This window comes from Papio anubis, chromosome 6 (assembly GCF_008728515.1).
Source record: "Papio anubis isolate 15944 chromosome 6, Panubis1.0, whole genome shotgun sequence".
In the NCBI taxonomy this organism is placed as follows: Eukaryota; Metazoa; Chordata; class Mammalia; order Primates; family Cercopithecidae; genus Papio; species Papio anubis.
Genome location: NC_044981.1, coordinates 18,183,278 through 18,205,772, shown reverse-complemented (window position 1 = coordinate 18,205,772; position 22,495 = coordinate 18,183,278). Strand labels below are relative to the sequence as shown.

General features: G+C 41.0%; 1 protein-coding gene across 4 annotated transcripts in view; it reads right to left on the bottom strand.

Annotated features, from left to right (window-relative positions):
• Positions 1–22,495, bottom strand: part of KDM1B (lysine demethylase 1B) — a 68,146-nt gene that overhangs the window by 37,353 nt on the left and 8,298 nt on the right. For 3 of the 4 annotated variants that reach the window (XM_009204489.3, XM_009204490.3, XM_021937025.2), the window contains 3 exons: positions 18,807–18,918; positions 13,730–13,846; positions 776–814 (listed from right to left, as the gene is read on the bottom strand). In XM_009204489.3, coding sequence (XP_009202753.1) covers positions 776–814; positions 13,730–13,846; positions 18,807–18,918 — 268 coding nt within the window. The remainder of the gene's footprint in view (positions 1–775; positions 815–13,729; positions 13,847–18,806; positions 18,919–22,495) is intronic. The other variant, XM_021937026.2, reaches the window with a different exon arrangement.

The window sequence follows — 22,495 nt, the reverse complement described above, 5'->3', positions numbered from 1 at the left end:
ACGCACACACACACCCTTTTATATAACAGAATGGATTTAAAGTAGATTTGCTAAAAGACAATGCTGTCTTTGCCTGAAAAGCTATCGTAGTTCCTGAGTTTCAGACATCTAGAACAATCCAATCCTGAATCACTGAAAATCAGAATGACTCAAGATTCTAGAAACTCAAGAAACTCAAAATTTAAAAAACTCTTTTCTGAAGTAGTCACTGAATCTGGTTACATGGTACACTGGAGTTTGTCAACTCAGGTAGCAAAGTCCTATGACGACACAGGAAATGTGACCAGCTTTGCCAGCTGGAAGTACTGCTCCCCCTTCCATATCTGGGCGAGGACAGGACAAAGCCAACATGCTGAGGTCAGAATGCACAAGAACACTCCTGCAGCTGAATCCAAGCCAAGACAATCAAATTGTGGCCCTCTTGTGCTTTTCTTAGGAGGACTCAAGTGGAGAAAAGGTCACAAAGTCATCCTTGAAAAACAAGTAGAGCAAGCCTGAGCCCTAGAGCAAGCAGGAGAGCTGTGTCTTCCTCTTCATTTCCTTTTAAAGAAAACCAATAGAACTTTATTTTTAATTTTTAAGTTGGGGGAAAGACTACCCATAATATCACTATTGCTACCACTTTCATAATATAGTTATGATCATGTAAGATTAAAAAGTCACTGATCATCAACCAAGGAGAAAGAAATTCATGAAGCTGTTACTATCATTTCCTTATAACACTTATCATCAAAGATGCAATTAACCCCAATCCACAGCATGCGGAAGTACTCACTAGATCCTCTGGGAGGGAACAATGATCTGAGGTCTCTGGCTACAAAAGAAAACCAAGTGTTAAATTAGGGTTGCTTATAAAATAGTCTCAGGTATCAATTTATCTTCAGTAAGATATCTCTTTTCACCTATCAGGCTGGCAAAGAAAAACATTTTGATTAAACAATGTATAAATGAGAGTGTCCGGAGGCCTGGCTCTGTGGTTCACGCCTATAATCCCAGCACTTTGGGAGGTCGAGCAGCACTTTGGGAAGTCAAGGTGGGCGGATCACCTAAGGTAAGGAGTTTGAGACCAGCCTGGCCAAAATAGTGAAACACTGGCTCTACTAAAAATATAAAAATTAGCCAGTCATGGTGGCGGGTGCCTGTAATCTCAGCTACTGGAGAGGCTGAGGCAGGAGAATCGCTGGGATCCAGGAAGTGGTGGTTGCAGTGAGCCAAGACTGCGCCACTGCGCTCCAGCCTGGGTGACAGAGCAAGATTCCATCTCAGAAAAAAAAAAAAAAGTTAGGGTGTGGGGAGACAGGCACTCTCATAAGGACGTTCCTGGTGGAAAATAAAGGCATATAACAACCACGAAGGGTGGTGACAAAATACAAACATTTAAAATGCACAATCATCTGACATCATCTTTTATAACTGAAAATACATATGATACATCCAGCAATTCTAACTGGGTTATATTTTCCAGAGAGAGACTCTTGTATATCTGCATCAACGAAAGTATTACAAAGTGTTCAAAGGAGCATTATTTGTATCCAAAAAAAAGCTAGAAACTGGCCAGGCTCAGTGGCTCATACCTGTAATCCCAGCATTTTGGGAGGTCAAGGCAGGTGGATCGCTTGAGCCTAGGAGTTCAACACCAACCTGGGTAACACAGAGACCCCCCCATCTCTACAAAAATTGCAAAACTCAGCCAGGCTTGGTGGTGCATGCCTGTACTTCCTCAGGAGGCTGAAGTGGGAGGACTGATTGAGGAGTCTGAGGTTGAGGCTGCAGTGAGCTGTAACAGCACCACTGAACTCCACCTGGGTAATGGAGACTTTGTCTCAAAAAAAAGGAAAAAAGCTAGCAAATACCCAAAGGTCATCAACAGTACAATGGACACCCAAATTGTATTACAGTCAAACAATGGCATGTTGCACAGCAATGAAAACAAAGTGCGACCACACATTACAACATGGATGCATCTGACAAACAATGTTGCGCAAAAGAAGCTAGAACAGGCTGTGTGCAGTGACTCATGCCTGTAATCCCAGCACTTTGAGAGGCCAAGGTGGGTGGATCACCTAAGGTCAGGAGTTCGAGACCAGCCTGGCCAACATGGTGAAACCTCGTCTCTACTAAAAATACAAAAATTAGCTGGGCGTGGTAGTGCGCACCTGCAATCCCAGCTACTTGGGAGGCTGAGGCAGGAGAATCACTTGATCCTGGGAGAAGGAGGTTGCAGTGAGCCAAGATCGCACCACTGCACTCCAGCCTGGGCGACAGATCAAGACTCCGTCTCAAAAACAAAACAAAAAAAGAAGCTAGAACAATCACAGTGTAGGATACCATTCATGTAAAACTTAAAAGCAAGCAACAAAACAAAACAAAACAATATGATTGTAAGTCAGGAAAGTAGGCAGTTACTCTAGGGCAGCAAGGGTTACAGACTGTGATTAACAGTGACACGGGGCTTCTAAGGGGCTGGTGTGTGTTCAGTTTCTTTCCTGGGAGCCAGCTAAATGGGTACTTGGTGAAAATTCATTGAGCTATGCATTTTGATTTGTGCATTTTCTGTATGTTCTATTTCACTAAGAAAAGTTGCCTAAATAAACAAGATTGTCATACCATATGGCCCAGCAGTTCTAGTCCTTGGACTATATTTCAAAGACACTCCTGTCCTTGTGCCAGGCAAGAAGGCTCACAAGTAGCATTTGTACTTAACAGCCAAAAACTAGAAACAGCCCTTATATTCATGAACACAAGAATAGATACACCAAGGTAGGTTCACATATTGTAATACTACTCTTTGGTATTAACACACCAAATTTTTAGGCATCGACATGGATGCATCCCCAAAACCTTAATGTTGACTGAAAAGAGCAAGTTAAAGAGGAATATAAACAATTGTGATATAATTTGTAACCAGTATAAAAATAGGCAAAACTTATGTTACTTAGGGTTTCAGAAATATGTATTAACTCTATAACAAAAAGCAAAGTAATAAGAAACACAAAATTCAAGGCCGGGCGTGGTGGCTCACATCTGTAACCTCTGCATTTTGGGAGGCCAAGGTGGATGGATCACCTGAGGTCAGGAGTTCGAGACAAGCCTGGCCAACATGATGAAACCCCGTCTCTACTAAAAATACAAAAAATTAGTTGGGTGTGGTGGCGGGCACCTGTAATCCCAGCTGCTCAGGAGGCTGAGGCAGGAGAATCACTTGAACCTGGGAGGTGGAGGTTGCAACGAGCTGAGACTGTGCCATTGCACACAGCCTGGGTAACAAGAGTGAAACTGTCTCAAAAAAAAAAAAAAACCCACAAAATTCAGGACACTGTTTACTCCTGTAAGGGAAAGACAGGAAGCATAATAATAACTACTGAGGGAGGGACAAACACTGGAAGGAGGGACAAAGCCACTGGGAGCGCTCTGTTTCTTCAACTCAGTAGTAGGGAGGTACACCAGTGTTTGCTTTTATTCTTTCCTCCTTACATGCAAATTATAATTCTTTGTGTCTATAACGTATTTTATCTTAAAACAACAGCATCTACCCTTTGATACAGAAATTTCATTTGTAGGAACTGATCTTACAAACAAATATACTCAAAAATAGCACAGATAGAAAGCTTTTCACTAAAGCACAGTGAGGAACAGTAAACGTTTAAAAGTAACCTAAATGCCCTTCAACAGCACTAAATTAAGCACGGGACGTCTGTTCAGTGGACTACTTATGAGACAGCCATTGAAGAGAAAGAAGGGCTGAGCACAGTGGCTCACACCTGTAATTCCAGCACTTTGGAAGACCAAGCTGGGAGGATCACTTGAGGCCAGGAGTTTGAGACCAGCCTGGGAAACAGAGCAAGACCCTGTCACTACAAAAACATTAAAAATTTTTAAAAAAATTAGCTGTGCATGGTGGTGTGCCTATGGCGAGAGGCTGAGTCAGGTGAGAATCACTTGAACTCAGGAGTTTGAGGCTGCACTGGGCTAAGAGTATGCCACTGTACTCCAGCCTGAATGACAGAGCGAGACACCATCACTTAAAAAAGAATGAAATAAAAATAAAGAGAAGGAAGAGATCTTTATATTCTTATATGAACACATCTTTTAAGACATATTAAATGAGAAAGAGCAAGATCAAAAACGGTGCACAGAGTTGTCAACTGTTCTTTTTCATGTTATTCTACAAATAAACCTTCACTGACTTTCTCCTTGACAGCACACCACACTGAAAACCAAAATTACTCAGGGTCAATAAATATCATTTAAATTAGTATTTCAAAAGTTCAGGTTATGGAGAACACTCGATTCATACTGGAACAGTAAGATGAAGGGGTCTCAAAGGAGGGTGACTGGGTTGGGGGACAAGATTTGATATTATCCATAGAAGTTGGAATTTAAGGGCTGGGTGTGATGGCTCACATGTGTAATCTCAGCACTATGGGAGGCCGAGGTGGGCAGATCACGAGGTCAGGAGATTGAGACCATCCTGGCTAACACGGTGAAACCGCATCTCTACTAAAAATACAAAAAATTAGCTGGGTGTGGTGGCGGGCACCTGTAGTCCCCTCGCCACTGCACTCCAGCCTGGGTGACAGAGAGAGACTCCATCTCAAAAAAAAAAAAAAGTTGGAATTTAAAAAGACTATAAAGGCTTTTACTAAGGTGAGGTGAGAAGAAAAGTAATTAAGTTTTCAAAAATGTAAGGAATCTGACACCTCTGAGGCCCTCCTGGAAAAAAATGCTTGATGTTAAAATACAGCCAGCCAGGTTTCAAATCAAAATAAAGAACCTGGGATAGAGGGAACTACGGTAATACAGCCAGCCAGGTTTCAAATCAAAATAAAGAACCTGGGATAGAGGGAACTACAGTAAGAGAAATTACAGAGAGCAGTAAATCTACATAAACATGTAAGTGAGAGTGAACAATGGAGGGAATACAGTTATAGAAAATAATAAAATCGCCAAGAAAACTAAACAAAAAACAAAACCATAACAAAAATTGGGAGAGAAGAAAAGAAAGTGTTATATAATTTATTTTTTCTGATTTCGTAACAGGGTATTGACCAATATCATCTAAAATTGAAACATGAAGTTGTTTTTTTTTTTTTCAAGTTAAGAGTGATTTCAACTTTTTTACTTTTCTTCTTGGAACAGGGTCTCACTGTGCCACCTAGGCTGGAGTGCAGTGGTGCGATCTTGGCTCACTGCAGCCTTGACCTCATGGGCTCAAGGGTTCTTCCCACTTCAGTCTTCCAAGTAGCCGGGGCTACAGGCGCACGTCACCAGGCCCAGGTAATTTCTGTATTCTTCACAGAGACAGGGTCTCGTCGTGTTGCCCAGGTCAAACTCCTGCCTCAGCCTCCCAAAGGGCTGAGATTACAGGCATGAGCCACTGTGCCCAGCTGATTCCCACTTCTTATTTTCATATTTTCTTAACCTTTTAGAGAGTTTTTAGAAACTTATTTCTTGGGATAAAGAAGTATTTTATGTTCAACAATTTCTTATTTCACTTTGGCTTCCTTTTCTTATTTTAAATTGATGTTATATTAAACACAACCAACTTAGAAAACAAAGTGTGTAGAGTCTATTCCTTAACAGGAAGCTCTTTGTCAATCAGCCTTCTCCCTGAATATACACAGAGGTATACTATATAGATACTCTTGAATGAATCTCACTCAATGGTGGTTATTTCACAATGATGACTGCATGCATTTTTTCTATCTTTGTTCTTTTCTACATTGCTGGAATTTTTCAATAATGAACATGTATCATTTGTCTAAAAGTAAAGTTATTCTACAGAAAACCTTTGCGTTTTCAAAAACTACTTAGAGAAACTGAAAGTGACGACCACCACCCAAGAAAAAATTTAAAAAACAAAAAGCAAGGCATAGTTTGAATTAGTAGAGATCAAGTCAAAGTTGTCCATTCAATTGTCAGCAAGTAAAAGAGAGGTCAGATTATGGATCACTCCAATTACAGTTTAGTCAAAGCAGAGAACAAAATGTAAAAGTCACAGCTAGAGTAGCTGAGAGCAGTGGCTCACACCTGTAATCCCAGGACTTTGGGAGGCCAAGGCAGGTGGATCACCTGAGATCAGGAGTTTGAGACCAGCCTGGCCAACATGGTGAAACCCCGTCTCCACTAAAAATACAAAAATTGGTTGGGCGTGGTGGTGAGCACCTGCAGACCCAGCTACTCAGGAGGCTGACATGGGAGAATTGCTTGAACCTGGGAGGCGGAGGTTGGAGTAAGCCTAGATGGTGTCACTGCACTCCAGTCTGGGCAACAGAACGAGACTCCTTCTCAAACAAAACCAAACCACAACAACAAAATCACAGCTAGTATTGACTAATGTAATATTACACAAATCACCCAAAATCTTAAAAAGTTATCTGAAACAATTTTTAGAATCATCGCATACACAAGCTGACTGAAAATGGCTAAAAAAATAGAATCTATTAAAATAGCTCTTTTTGACTGTTGCTTGGCTGAACTCTCCTTTAAATATTATAATGAAATGCCACTGAGTCAACTTTTCATTGTCAAGTAATCTGGGACACAGGTAGTTAATTAAGTTTAGTGCCACCAAGACATTGTTCCTGCCAGCTGGACACGCTCCCCTATGCCTCACATGTTCATGGTATTTTCATTGGTCAGTTCCCAGCTCCTAACAGTGCAGCCACACAGCCTGGATATGAACTGCCCACGCCCTCATGTCAGCTCCCTCCCATTTTTTTTCTCTTCCTCTTCTCAGAGAGGCCTTCCACTTTCAAAGTTGAGTTCCAGAATCAATCAAGGGCCTCACCCTGGGCAAGACAGCAAAACCCTGTCTCTATTTAAAAAAAAAAAAAAAACAAAAAACAAAAACAAAAATTAGTGAAGCATGGTGGCATACACTTGTAGTCCCAGCTACTCGGGAGACTATGGTGGCAGAATCACCTGAGCCCAGGAAGTCAAGGCTGCAGTGAACCAGGATTATGCCACTGTACTCTGGCCTGGGAGACAAGAGTGAGACTCTGCCTTACAAAAAAAAAAAAAAAAAAAGAAAGAAAAATATCTAGTGCTAAATGGAAAGATTTTGGAAAGGCTCTTACCAATTTCAGGAATCTAATCCCATGCTTAGATCAGTGCTTTCCTTCCCTCAGTCTCAAATCACCAACATCAAGAATAAAAGAAGGGATACCAAGATAGAGCCCACCAACATTAAAAGGAGAACAAGGAAACAGTACGAACAACTTTAAATTAAAAATGTGACAACACAGATGAAAAAGACAAGCTGCTTGAAAAACACAACCTTCTAAAATGGAAAGAAGTCATAAACCACCTAAATGGCCATATATCTGTTAAAGAAACTGAATTTGCAATTTCTGAACTTTTTACAAAGAAAGCTACTGGCCCAAATTGTTTCATTAGTGAATTCAACCAAACACACAAAAAAAGAAGTAATATCAAACTTATACGACAAACAAAATAGAAAAGAGGATACACTGCTCGTTTCACAGAGCCAGCATAACTCTGAAAGCAGAACCTGACAAGGTTATTACAAGAAAGGAAAGTAACAAAGTATCCAAGACACAGATGCAAAAATCTTTAACAAAATTCAATCAAATCTGGGAATATATAAAAAGAACAATATATTAAAAACAAGTGGGTTTTTTCCCCCAGGAATGCAACATTGATTCAACGTTCCCAAATTGGTGTAATTCATTACATTTGCTGACGAAAGAAGAAAAAGCAATGGTCATCATAAAAGATGCAGGAAAACTATTAGCCCACGTCTGTTCATCATAAAAAGTTATCAGCAAATTAGGAAGAGAAAAGGAGACTGCTCAATCTCATAAAGAATGTCTACAAAAAGCTATAGCCGACACTGTATATGATACTGAACACGTTCCTCCTGAAGCCAGGAACAAAGCAAGGTGGTCTGCTCTCATCACCTCTATAGAACACTATCACTGGCGGTCCTGACCAATGTAGTAAGGCAAGAAAAAGGGAAAAAAGACTGAGAAGAGGTTTGTAGACAATCATGATTGTTTGTATGACTGATTTGCAGACAACCCAAAGGAATCTACAAAAAGATCTATGAAACTTGCTAAGTGAAGTTAACAAAGTCTGTGGGTACGAGGCCAATATACAAAAGTCGATTGTATTTTTATATAGTCGCAACAGTGCACAACTTGAAAATGGAGTTAAAAACAAATTTTATCAGTCAGGTACAGTGGCTCACGCCTATAATCCCAGCACTTTGGGAGGCCGAGGCAGGTAGATCACGAGGTCAGGAGTTCAAGGCCAGCCTGGCCAACACAGGGAAGCCATCTCTACTAAAATACAAAAAATTAGCCAGGTGTGGTGGTGCGTGCCTGTAGTCCCTGCTACTCAGGAGGCTGAGGCAGGAGAATTACTTGAACCTGGGAGGTGGAGGTTACAGTGAGCCAAGATCGTGCCATTGCACTCCAGCCTGGCGACAAAGCAAGACTCCGTTTCAAAAAATAAATAAATAATAAAAAATAGGCCAGGCGCGGTGGCTCATGCTTGTAATCCCAGCACTTTGGAAGACCAAGGCAGGCAGATCACCTGAGGTCAGGAGTTCGAGACCAGCCTGGCCAACACAGTGAAACCCCGTCTCTACTAAAAATATAAAAAAATTAGCTGGGCATGGTGGTGGGTGCCTGTAATCCCAGCTACTCGGGAGGCTGAGGCAGAAGAATTGCTTGAACCCAGGAGACAGTGGTTGCAGTGAGCCAATACGGTGCCACTGCACTTCAGCCTGGACAACAGAGTGAGACTCCGTCCAAAACAAAAAAATCAATCAATTTTATCTACAACTACGGGAAAAAAAAAATAAGTGTCTAGAAATAAACTGAACAAAGGCATAAAAGATATCCTCAGTGAATATTAGAAAACACTGTTGGAAGACATTAACCTTTAAAAGATGGAGACAAATACCATGCCCATGCGTCAGAAAAGGGGATCAGGAAACATTTTCTGTAAAGGACCAGATAATAAATATTCTGGGCTCTGTCGCAAATACTGTCATTGTAGCATGAAAGCAGCCAATACATAACAATGAGCATGGCTATGTCCCAATTAAAACTTTATTTACAAAACAGGTATGGTGCCAGGAGCAGGAATGAGCATGGCTATGTCCCAATTAAAACTATTTACAAAACAGGTGTGGTGCCAGGTGCAGTGGCTCACGCCTGTAATCCCAGCACTTTGGGAGGCTGGGAAGGGAGGATCACTTGAGGCCAAAAGTTCAAGACCAGCCTGGGCAATACAGCAAGACCCTGACACTACAGAAAATTTTAAAAATTAAAAATAAAATAAACCAAACCCAAGCCCAGCAGAAGAAAGGAAATAACCAAGATCAAAGCAGAACTAAATGAAATTGAAACAAAAAAAATATACAAAAGGTAAATGAAACAAAAAGCTGGTTATTTGAAAAGATAAATAAAGTTGATAGACAATTAGCAAGATTAACCAAGAAAAGAAGAGAGAAAATCCAAATAACTTCATTATGAAAAAAAAAAAGATATTACAATTGACACCACTGAAATACAAAAGATCATTCAAGGCGACTATGAACACCTTTACGCACGTAATCTAGAAAACCTAGAAGACATGGACAAATTCCTGGAAAAAATACAACCCTCCTAGCTTAAATCAGGAGGAATTAGATACCCTGAACAGACCTACAACAAGCAGCGAGACTGAAATGGTAATTAAAAGATTACCAACAAAAAAAAGTCCAGGACCAGATGGATTCACAGCAGAATTCTACCAGACATTCGAAGAAGAATTGGTACCAATCCTTTTGACACTATTCCACAAGATAGAGAAAGAAGGAACCCTCCCTAATTCATTTTATGAAGCCAGCATCACCCTAATACCAAAACCAGGAGAGGACATAACCAAAAACGAAAACTACAGACCAATATTCCTGATGAACACAGACACTAACAAAATATTAGCTAACGTAGACGCTTAATAACATACTAGCTAACCGGATCCAACAACATATCAAAAAGATAATCCACCATGATCAAGTGGGTTTCATACCAGAGATGCAGGGATGGTTTAACATATGCAAGTCAATAAATGTGATATACCACATAATTAAAAACAAAAATCACATGATCATCTCAATAGATGCAGAAAAAGCACTGGACAAAATCCAGCATCCTTTTATGATTAAAACTCTCAGCAAAATCGGCACACAAGGGACATACTTCAATGTAATAAAAGCCATCTATGACAAACCCACAGCCAACATAATACTGAATGGGGAAGAGTTGAAAGCACTTCCTCTGAGAACTGGAACAAAACAAGAATGCCCACTCTCACCACTCCTCTTCAACATAGTACTGGAAGTCCTGGCCAGAGCAATCGGACAAGAGAAAGAGATAAAGGGCATCCAAATCGATAAAGAGGAAGTCAAACTGTCACTGTTTGCTGACAATATGATCGTTTACCCCGAAAACCCTAAGGACTCTTCCAGAAGGCTCCTAGAACTGATAAAAGAAGTCAGCAACGTTTCCAGATACAAGATTAATGTACACAAATCAGTAGCTCTTCTATACACCAATAGCAACCAAGCAGAGAGTCAAATCAAGAACTCAACCCCTTTACCAATAGCTGCAAAATAAAATAAAATACTTAGGAATAAACCTAACCAAGGAGTCGAAAGACCTCTACAAAGAAAACTACAAAACACTGCTAGAAGAAATCACAGATGACACAAACAAATGGAAATACATCCCATGCTCATGAATGGGTAGAATCAATGTTGTAAAAATGACCATATTGCCAAAAGCAATCTAAAAATTAAAAGTGATCCCCATCAAAATACTACTATCATTCATCACAGAATTAGAAAAAATTCTAAAACTCATATGGAACCAAAAAAGAGCACGCATAGCCAAAGCAAGACAAAGCAAAAGAACAAATTCAGAGGCATCGCACTACCTGATTTCAAACTATACTATAAGGCCATAGTCACCAAAACAGCATGGTACTGGTATAAAAATAGGCACACAGACCAGTTAAACAAGACAGAGAACCCAGAAATAAACCCAAATACTTAGAGGCAACTGATCTTCAACAAAGCAAACAAAAACAAAGTGGGGGAAAAGACACTCTTTTCAACAAATGGTGCTGGGATAATTGGCTAGCCACATTTAGGAGAATGAAACTGGATCCTCATATCTCACCTTATGCAAAAATCAACTCAAGATGGATTAAGGACTTAAATCTAGAACCTGAAACTACAAAAATTCTAGAAGACAATACTGGAAAAACCTTTCTAGACACTGGCTTAGGCAAGGATTTCATGACCAAGAACCCAAATGCAAATACAACAAAAACAAAGATAAATAACTGGGACTTTAAAGAGCTTTTGCAAGGCAAAAGGAGCAGTCAGCAGAGTAAACAGACAACCCAGAGAGTGGGATAAAATCTTCATAACCTATACATCTGACAATGGACTAATACCCAGAATCTACAATGAACTCAAACAAATCATTAAGAAACAAACAAACAGTCCCATCAAAAGTGGGCTAAGGACATGAATAGACAATTCTCAAAGAAGAGATACAAATGGCCAACAAACATATGAAAAAATTCTCAACATCACTAATGATTGGGGAAATGCAAATCAAAACACAATGTGATAGCCCCTTACTCCCGGAAGAATGGCCATAATCAAAAAATCAAAACACAGTAGATGTTGGCATGGATGCAGTGATCAGGGAACACTTCTATACTGCTGGTGGGAATGTAAACTAGTATAGCCACTATGGAAAACAGTGTGGAGATTCCTTAAAGAACTAAATGTAGAACTACCATTTGATCCAGCAATCTCACTACTGGATATCTATCCAGAGGAAAAGAAGTCATTATACAAAAAACATACTTCCACACGCATGTTTATAGTAGCACAGTTCACAATTGCAAAATTGTGGAACCCACCCAAATGCCCATCAATCAACGAGTGGATGAAGAAACTGTGGGGTGTGTGTATGTATGTGTATATACATGTAACACTACAAAATGTTGTAGTATGGTACAACCATGAAAGACATTTGGTAGTTTTGCAAACAGTAAACATAAATTTATGATATAATTCACTAATTACCCTCCTTTTTTTTTTTTTTTTTAATGGAGTTTCACTCTTGTGGCCAAGGCTAGAGTGCAATGGCATGATCTCAGCTCACTGCAACCTCTGCCTCCAGGGTTCAAGTGATTCTCCTACCTTAGCCTCCCGAGTAGCTGAGATTACAGGCACATGCCACCACACGCAGCTAAGTTTTGTATTTTTACTAGAGATAGGGTTTCAACATGTTGGCCAGGCTGGTCTCGAACTCCTGACCTGAGGTGATCCGCCTGCCTCGGACTACCACAGTGCTGGGATTTCAGGCATGAGCCACCACACCCAGCCACTCCTAATATATTTTTATTAATAAGAAACAAATACGCCAGGCACAGAAAATAAACTGTATAGTTTATTATTAAATATAATAAAATATAATATGTTTACATTTTGAATCCCAGGCTTTTACTGAATCCCAGGCATTATAAAAATATGATGTTTATATTTTGAATCCCAAGTTGAATTTCTCTTATTTGAAATGCTTGGGACCAGAAGCGTTTTGGATTTTGGATTTTGGAATGTTTGCAACATACTTACCAGTTGGACATCCCTAATCTGAAAATCTGAAATGCTCCAATGAACATTTCCTTTGAGCAGAACCTCTGAGCATCATCTCAGTGGTCAAAAAGTTTCAGATTTTGGAGCATTTCAGATTTTCAGACTAGGGTGCTCAACCTGCACCACAAACCACTCAATTGTATGCTTTAAAAGGGTGAATTTTATAATGTTAATTTTATCTCAATTTCTAGAAACAAAGTATTTTACTTCCGAGATTAAAACGATTCCTAATATTCTTTAACGTACTGCAGGTACCAGTGGCATTTATGTAGATTAACACCTTTAACGCACTAGGCACTAAGTTTTTAAACAGTAAGTAATTGCCAAATTTCAAAAAAGGCAAATTATAACAACGATGGCCCATTCCTAACTGCCAAGCATATCAGTTAATCTTTTCTTCCTCACTAATAGGATCCGGTTTTGTTTACTGTTGCAACATGCTCAGTTGTAAAATATTTTCTTCCCCTGTCCTCACTGTAGTTAGGGAAGCTGCATTTATGGTATCAACATCATTATATAAAAACAAAACAAACCAAACCTAACAAAAAAATTAAAACTAGAGTACCTGCATGATCCTGTTCTGGCCAATGAGATATAAATAGAAATCTACTGATGGAACTTTCAGGAAAGTTCCTGTTTCCCCCAATAAAAGAGGGACAGGCTCAGCTGATACAATCCTCTTACCCTTTGACTGTTCCACCCTTTTCTGCTTAGAATTTGGACACATGACTGGTGGTGTAGCAACTACCTTGTGGCCTTGAGGATGGAAGTTAGACTACAGGTGCCTGGAGTGGAAACTACAAAGAGATTTCCTTGGGCAACAAAACCAACCCTGGACAGCCTGTCTTAACTGCTTATAATGACGGAAAAGTAAAATACTTAATTGGTTAAGCCATTATACTTAGGATTCTATTACATGCATGCAAATACAACCTTGATAGAATGATCAACACAATACATGAAAAACATACACCATTACTATTTGCTGACTACATTAATGTATCAATTAATTCAAAAGCAAAAAGATAGAGAACATACCTTAATAGCAGTATTTGGTTTCATACCACATCGATAAGTCTTGGCTATCTGTGGAGTAAGCTGGATTTCCTTGGTAAGCTGCCTCCATTTTCTACACTCAGGTTTTGTACACTGAACCTAGATGGGAAGTATCAAGTCAAGATGAACAAGTGAGCTAATCTTCAGTTACCATTTCTATTCTCCACCACCTGGCCATCTTCTCCAACCTGTTAGCAATCCTAAGTATTTTTTCTCCTCCTTGCATCACCACCATCCATATAATCCACTTTCACCTCATTAGGATAATTTCTGCTTTAACACTTTCTCAGGGTGAGGAAAGTGCCAAGGGGATCTGAGTCTTGTCAGAAAGGTTTTCTAGGCCGGGCGCAGTGGCTCATGCCTGTAATCTCAGCACTTTGGGAGGCCAAGGCGGGCAGATCACAAAGTCAGGAGATCCAGACCATCCTGGCTAACACGGTGAAACCCTGTCTCTACTAAAAATACAAGAAGTTAGCTGGGCGTGGTGGCGAGCGCCTGTAGTCCCAGCTACTCAGGAGGCTGAGACAGGAGAATGGCATGAACCCAGGAGGCGGAGCCTGCAATGAGCCAAAATCGCACTATTACACTCCAGCCTGGGCGACAGAGTGAGACTCATCTCAAAAAAAAAAAAAAAAAGGTTTTCCAGCTCTAACCTAAAGAAACAATCAGGGCCAGGCATGGTGGCTCACACCTGTAATCTCAGCACTTTAGAAGGCTGAGGCGGGCAGACTGCTTAAGCCCAGAAGTTCCAGACTAGCCTGGGCAACATAGTGACACCCCGTCTCTACAAAAAACACAAAAGTAGATGGGTGTGGTGGTTCATGCCTGTAGTCCCAGCTACTCAGGAGACTGAGGTAAGAGGATGGCTTGAGCCTGGGGAGGTCAAGGCTGCAGTGAGCTGAGACTACACCACTGTGCTCCAGCCTGGGCAACAGACTGAGATTCTGTCTCAAAAAAAAAAAAAAAAAAAAAAGCATAAAATAAACTGAAATTTACTTTCAGTTAGTCAACAAGTATGCACACTAAATGCAATGTGGTATGCTGTGTTGGATCCTATAACATTAGTGAAGAAACTGATGAAATCCAAATACAATCTACAGTTATTAGTACTATGCCAAAGTTAATTTCGTACTTTGACAAATAATCATGGTATGTAAGACAACAACGTTAAGGGAAGCTGTATGAAGGATATATGGAAACTCTCTGTACTATCTTAGCAACTCCGCAAATTTAAAATGATACCAGGCTTGGTGCAGTGTCTCACGCCTGTACTTTGGGAGGCCAAGGCAGGTGGATCACCTGAGGTCAGGAGTTCAAGACCAGCCCGGCCAACATGGTGAAACCCCATCTCTACTAAAAATATAACAAAAATTAGCTGGGCATGGGGGTGCATGCCTATAATCCCAGCTACTCGGGAGGCTGAGGCAGGAGAATCGCTTGAACCTGGGCGGTGGAGGTTGCAGTAAGCTGAGATTGTACCACTGCGCCCCAGCCTGGGCAACAGAGCAAGACTCCATCGCAAAATAAATAAATAAATAAATAATTTTAAAAAGATGATTCCAAAATAAAGTTTATTTTTAAAAAGTGGGCAGATATCCATATGCCAAAGAACGACGTTAGACACCCTACTTTACACGCACACAAATACTAATTTGAAATTGATAAAATAATACCTAAACATAAGCACTCAAACAACAGAACTCTTAGAAAACAAAGTCAACCTTTATGACCTCGAATTTGGCAATGAATTCTAAGTGATAACACCAAAAGCAACAAAACAAAAACACAGATAAATTGAACTTCCTTAAAATTAAAAACCTTTGGGCACCAATGGGCTCTACCAAAGAAGACAACAACCTATAGGAAAAAATACTTGCAAATCATAGCTCTAATAAGGGTTTAGTATCCAAAATACATAAAAAGGCCAGGCACGGGACTCACGCCTGTAATCCCAGAAATTTGGGAAGCTGAGGCAGGCAGATCACCTGAGGTCAGGAGTTTGAGACCTGCCTGGCCAACATGGTGAAAACCCCATCTCTACTAAAATTAGCCGGGCGTGGTGGTGGGTGCCCGTAATCCCAGCTACTCGGGAGGCTGAGGCAGAAGAATCGCCTGAACCCGGAAGGCGAAGGCTGCAGTGTGCCGAAGATGGCACCATTGCACTGCAGCCTGGGTGACAAGAGCAAAACTGTCTCAAAAAATAAATAAATAAAATTATATATAATTCTTACAACTCAACTACAAAAAGACAAACAACTTAAAAAGGGCAAAGGAAGACCGGGCGAGGTGGCTCACATCTGTAATCCCAGCACTTTGGGAGGCCGAGGCGGGCAGATCACCTGATATCAGGAGTTCAAGACCAGCCTGGCCAACATGGTGAAACTCCGTCTCTACTAAAAATACAAAAATTAGCCCACAGTGGTGGCGCGCACCTATAATCCCAGCTACTCAGGTGGCAGAGGCAGGAGAATGGCTTGAACCCAGAAGGCAGAGGTTGCAGTGAGCCAAGATCACACCACTGCACTCCAGTCTGGGCGACAGAGCGAGACTCCATCTCAAAGACAACAAAACAAAAATGGGCAAAGGATAACATATTTCTCCAAAGATATACAAATGGACAACAAGCACATGAAAGGTTGCATTAGTCATTAGGGAAACACAAATTAAAACCACTATGAGATACCACTTCAAACCCGTGGAGAAATCAGAACCCTCATACACTACAGACAGGAATGAAAAACAGTAGAACAACTGTGGAAAAGAATTTGAGGTCCCTCAAGAAGTTAAACATATAATTAACAAATATGATTTAGCAATTATATTTCTAGGTACATACCCAAGAATTGCAAGCAGGTATTCAAACAAATACTTGTAAAAGAATGTTCACTGCAGCACTATTCACAATTGCTAAATGCTTGAAATGATCTAGATGTCCATCAATAGATGAATGCTTAAAAAAACTGTGGCATATCCATTCGATGGAATATTATTCACCCATAAAAAAAGAACGAAGTACTGACACATCCTACAATGGATATGAACCTCAAAAACATTACGTTAGGTGAAAAAGTTCAGATACAAAAAGTCACATGTTGCACGATCCCATTCATATGAAACATCCAAAATAGATAAATCCATAAACACAGAAAGCAAATTAGTGGTTACCAGGAACTGGGGGTAGCAAGAATTAGGGCTTCCCTTGTGGGTGATGAAAATACTTTGGAATTAGATAGGGGTGGTAATTGCATAACATTTTGAATATACTAAGTGCCACTGAACTGCACACTTTAAAATGGTTAATTTTATGTTATACAAATTTTACTTCAATGAAAAAAATCTTTAAGCATGCACAAAGCTCAGCATCACTAATAATATATTTTTACTTAGCAAACTGGCCGGGTAGAGGGGCTCACGCCTGTAATCCTAACACTTTGAGAGGCTGAAGTGGGAGGATTGCTTGAGTCCAGTAATTTGGGACCAGCCTGGGCAAGATATCGAGCCCTGTCTCTATAAAGAGTTAAAAAATTAGCTGGGCATGGTGGTGCACTCTGTAGTCCCAGCTGCCCTGGAGGCTGAGGTGGGAGGATCACTGGAGCCTGGGAGACTGAGGCTGCAATGAGTCATAATCCCACAACTGCACTCTAGCCTGAGTGACAGAGCAAGACCCCATCTTTAAAAAAAAACTGGGAGTGGTGGCTCATGCCTGTAATCCCAGCACTGTGGGAAGCTGAGGCAGGTGGATCACTTAAGTCTAGGAATTCAAGACCAGCCTGGGCAACATGGTGAAATGCTATCTCTACAAAACATACAAAAGTCAGCTAGGCGTGGTAGCGTGTGCAGAGAGTCCCAGCTACTAGGGAGGCTGAGGTGGGAGGATCTCTTGAGCCCGGGAGGTGGAGGTTGTAGTGAGCTAAGATTGTGCCACCGCACTCCAGCCTGGGCAACAGAGTAAGACCCTGTCTCAGAAAAAAAAAAAAAAAATAGCGGATCATTTATTAAATGGTGGTATATTTCAACAATATTATGTAATAATGAAAATATATTTTCAAAGAATGACTAAATGAAAAAAGAATACGAAGTCAAATTAATTTTCTTTTTTTGAGACAGAGTCTCACTCTGTCACCAGGCTGGAGTGCAATGGCACGATCTCGGCTCACTGCAATCTCCGCCTCCCAGGTTCAAGCAATTCGCCTGCCTCAGCCTCCCGAGTACCTGGGATTACAGGCATGTGCCACCACGCCTGGCTAATTTTTGGATATTTTTAGTAGAGACGGGATTTCCCCATGTTGGCCAGGATGGTCTTGCTCTCTTGACCTTGTGATCTGCTCACTTCAGCCTCCCAAAGTGCCGGGATTACAGGTGTGAGCCACAGCCCTGGCCCAAATTAATTTTTAAAAAGCTAAATGTTACAAAAATAGTATCTGAAGCCTGATTTTAAACCTAATCAATACATGTATATAAAGCATGAAATTGTGTTTAAACAGACAAAAATATGAAAAGAAAAAAAAAGGATTAAAAAGCTATGTACCAAGCTCAGCCAGCTGGTGGTGAGCCTTTAGTTTTTTCTTTTTTAAAACAATTTTTTTTCCTTTTTTTTTTTTTGAGACAGCCTCTCACTCTGTCACCCAGGCTGGAGTGTAGTGGTGTAATCACAGCTCACCACAGCCTTGAACTCCTGAGCTCAAGCAATTACCCCACCTCGACCTGCTGAATAGATAGGACTACAGACACCTGCCACCACTCCTGGCGACTTGAAAAAAAATTTTTTTTGTAAAGATAGGGTCTCACTTTGCCCAGGCTGGGCACAAAGCAACCTTCCCACCTCAGCCTACCAAAGGGCTAGGATTACAAGTATGAGCCTCCACACCCAGCCTAGTTTCCTCTTTCATACTATGTTGAAATATCTGAGCTTTCTATAAAAATAAAAAATATTTGCTTTAATAGTCATAGAAAGAACAACAACTGTAACAAGAGATTTCCTAAACATAGCATTTTCATCCATTCCTCTTGCATTTGGCTCCACAAATACTTCACAGATGGAGAGCACCATTCTCCTTACCCAGTAGGGGAGTTGCTGGTCTGCCATGAAAGCTTTGGGACTAGGTTCAGTTTTGCCATTGCTAGTCCATATTTTTTTCCATGTAGTATATTTGTCATATCCATCCTTGTGGCTGGAAAACAAGAAAAATTAATATATCGAGCTACAAGCAATCAGGTTTTTCAAAACAAGAAGCAGGTTAGTAAATCTTACGTAACAAACTTAACTAGCCTTGTTATAAAAATAGAAGAAGTTATTATGGCACCTATAAAACAGGCTGTCAGAAGGGGTATATTCTTGTCAGTTTTAGTATCTAAAACTAAGAAAGGCATATTATTTGAAAGGGAAATTAAATCTTTTTATTTTTTTTCCCCTTGATACACGGTGTTGCTATGTTGCTCAGGCTGGAGTACACTGACTGTTCACAGATGCAATCATGAATCACGGTGCACTGCAACCTCGAACTCCTAAGCTCAAGCGATCCTTCTGCCTCAGGCTCCCAAGCAGCTGGAACTGGCTCAGAATACTTTTATATTTTTATTTTATTTTATTTTATTTTTTGAGATGGAGTCTTGCTCTGTCACCCAGGCTGCAGTGCAATGGCACAATCTTGGCTCACTGCAACCTCCACTTCTTGGGTTCAAGGGATTCTTGTTCCTCAACCTCCCAAGTAGCTGGGATTACAGGCGCCCGCCACCATGCCTGGCTAACTTGTACTTTTAGTAGAGACGGGGTTTTGTCATGTTGGCCAGGCTGGTCCCGAACTCCTAAACTCTTGTTGTCTGCCCGCCTCAACCTTCCAAAGTGCTGGGATTATAGGTGTGAACAACTGCGCCTGGCCTAGAATATTTTTTAATGTGTGTAGTAAATCCTAGGGCAGTCATTAAAAATTACATCAGTAGATGAAATACAATACAATCATAAAAATGCTCAATTAAAATCACAGAAGGCAGCCAGGCGCGGTGGCTCACGCCTGTAATCCCAGCACTTTGGGAGGCCAAGGTGGGCGGATCATGAAGCCAGGAGATAGACACCATCCTGGCTAACATGGTGAAACCCTAACTCTACTAAAAATACAAAAAATTAGCCAGGTGTGGTGGGCGCCTGTAGTCCCAGCTACTTGGGAGGCTGAGGCAGAATGGCGTGAACTCGGGAGGCAGAGCGTGCAGTGAGTCGAGACTGCGCCACTGCACTCCAGCCTGGGGGAGAGAGCGAGATTCTGTCTCAAAAAAAAAAAAAAAAAAAATCAGAGAAGGCAGAGCAAGGGGAAAAAGAATAAAATGCACCATATGGAAAACAGCTAGCAAGATATTTTAATCCAGTTATATCAACAATCACTTAAAACATGAATAGCATAAACACACAGATTAAAAGACAGATTGTCAGTGGGATTACAAAAAAACTATATGTGTAAACGAGAAATCTCTAGGCTGGGCATGGCGACTCAGACCTGTAATCCCAGCACTTTGGGAGGACAAGGTAGGAGGATAACATGAGGCCAGGAGTTTGAGACCAGCCTGGCCAACATGGGGAAATCCAGTCTCTACTAAAAATACAAAAATTAGCTGGGCATGGTGGCACACACCTGTAATCTCAGCTACTTGGGAGGCTGAGGCACGAGAATCACTTGAACCCAGGAGGCATAGGTTGCAGTGAGCCAAGATCACGCCACTGCACTCCAGCCTGGGCAACAGAGCAAGACCCTGTCTCAAAAGAAAAGAAAAGAAATCTACTTGAAATACAAAGACTCAGAAAGGTAAAAAGTAAAGAAACAAAGAAAGGTGTATCATGCTAACATTTAAAAAGCTGAGGCAGCCACATTAATGTGAATAATGAATATTATCAGGGATAAGAAGACAAGGGATATTACATAAAGGGGTTAATTTTGAGAGAATCCACAACGTTAGAAGTACAATGTCAACAACAGAGTTTAAAAATACATGACGGCCGGGCATGGTGGCTCCAGCCTATAATCCCAGCACTTTGGGAGGCTGAGGCAGGCAGATCACCCAAGGTCAGGAATTCGAGACCAGCTATGTCAACATGATGAAATCCTGTCCCTACTAACAATGCGAAAACTAGCCAGGTGCAGCGGCATATGCCTGTAATCCCAGTTACTTGAGAGGCTGAGGCAGAAGAATGGCTTGAACTCAGGAGGTAGAAGTTATGGTGAGTCAAGATCGCACCACTGCACTCCAGCCTGGGCAACAGAGCGAGACTCCATCTCAAGAAAAAAATACATGAGGCAAAAATGTATAGAACTGAAAGGAAAAATAGACATATCTGCATTATAGTTGGAAATGTTAAGAGACAATTATAATTGCAGACTTTAAGACACTTTTCTTAGTAATTGAAAGATCAGGTAGGAGTAAATCAGAAAGGGGTGTGTGTGTGTGTGTGTGTATATATGACCTGAACTGCACTACCAACCAACTTGGTCTAGCTGACACTGATAGACCCACTTGACAATGGTAAAATACACACTTTTCTCCACTGCACGTGGGACGTTTACCAAGATACACTGCATTATGGGCCATAAAGCAAACTTTGACAAATTTAAAATGCAGAAATCATACAAAGTATATTCTCAGACCATTACTGAACTAAACTAGAAAGCAGTAACAGAAAACTGCTGCAAGTGTCCCAAATATTTAGAAATTAAACAATTTACTTCTAAATAACCTATGGATCAAAAAGGAAAACTCAAGAGAAATTTAAAAAGATTTTGAACTAAATGAAAATAAAAGTTGTCAAAAGTTGTGAAATATCACAACCTACTTGCAGGGGAATTTATAGCATTTAAAAAATGTATTTATTGGAAAAGAAGAAAGATCTAAAAATAAATAATTTCAGCTACTAGCTTACGAAACTAAGTAAGAAAAAATCAAACCTAAAGCAAACACAATGAAAAAAATTAGAGCACAAATGAATGAAATTGAAAACAATAAAATAGAATCAACATCTCCTAGACGTTCCAGAACTTTCAGACTAAAGAAATTACTGTTTCGCTGCGTGCAGTGGCTCACGCCTGTAACCCCAGCACTTTGGGAGGCCGAGGCAGTTCATTTGAGCCCAGGAGTTCGAGACCAGCCTGGCCAACAAGGCGAGACCCCATCTCTACTAAAGAACCCAGGAGTCGGATATTGCAGTGAGCTGAAATTATGTCTCTACACTCCAGCCTGGGTAAGACTTTTGCCTCAAAAAATAAAAAAATAAAAAAAAAATAACTTTTTTTTTTTTTTTGAGACGGAGTCTTGCTCTGTCCCCCAGGCTGGAGTGCAGTGGCGCTATCTCGGCTCACTGCAAGCACCGCCTCCCAGGTTCACGCCATTCTCCCGCCTCAGCCTCCCGAGTAGCTGGGACTAGAGGCGCCCGCCACCGCGCCCGGCTAATTTTTTGTATTTTTAGTAGAGACGGGGTTTCACCGTGTTAGCCAGGATGGTCTCAATCTCCTGACCTCGTGATCCTCCCGCCTTGGCCTCCCAAAGTGCTGGGATTGTTTGTTTGTTTGTTTGAGATGGAGTCTTGCTCTGTCACCCAGGCTAGAGCTGGAGTGCAGTGGCGCCATCTCGGCTCGCTGCAACCCCTGCCTCCTGGAGTCAAGTGATTGTCCTGCCTCAGCCTTCTGAGTAGCTGGGATTACAGGTGCCCGCCGCCCTGCCTGGCTAATTTTTTGTATTTTTAGTAGAGACGGGGTTTCACCGTGTTAG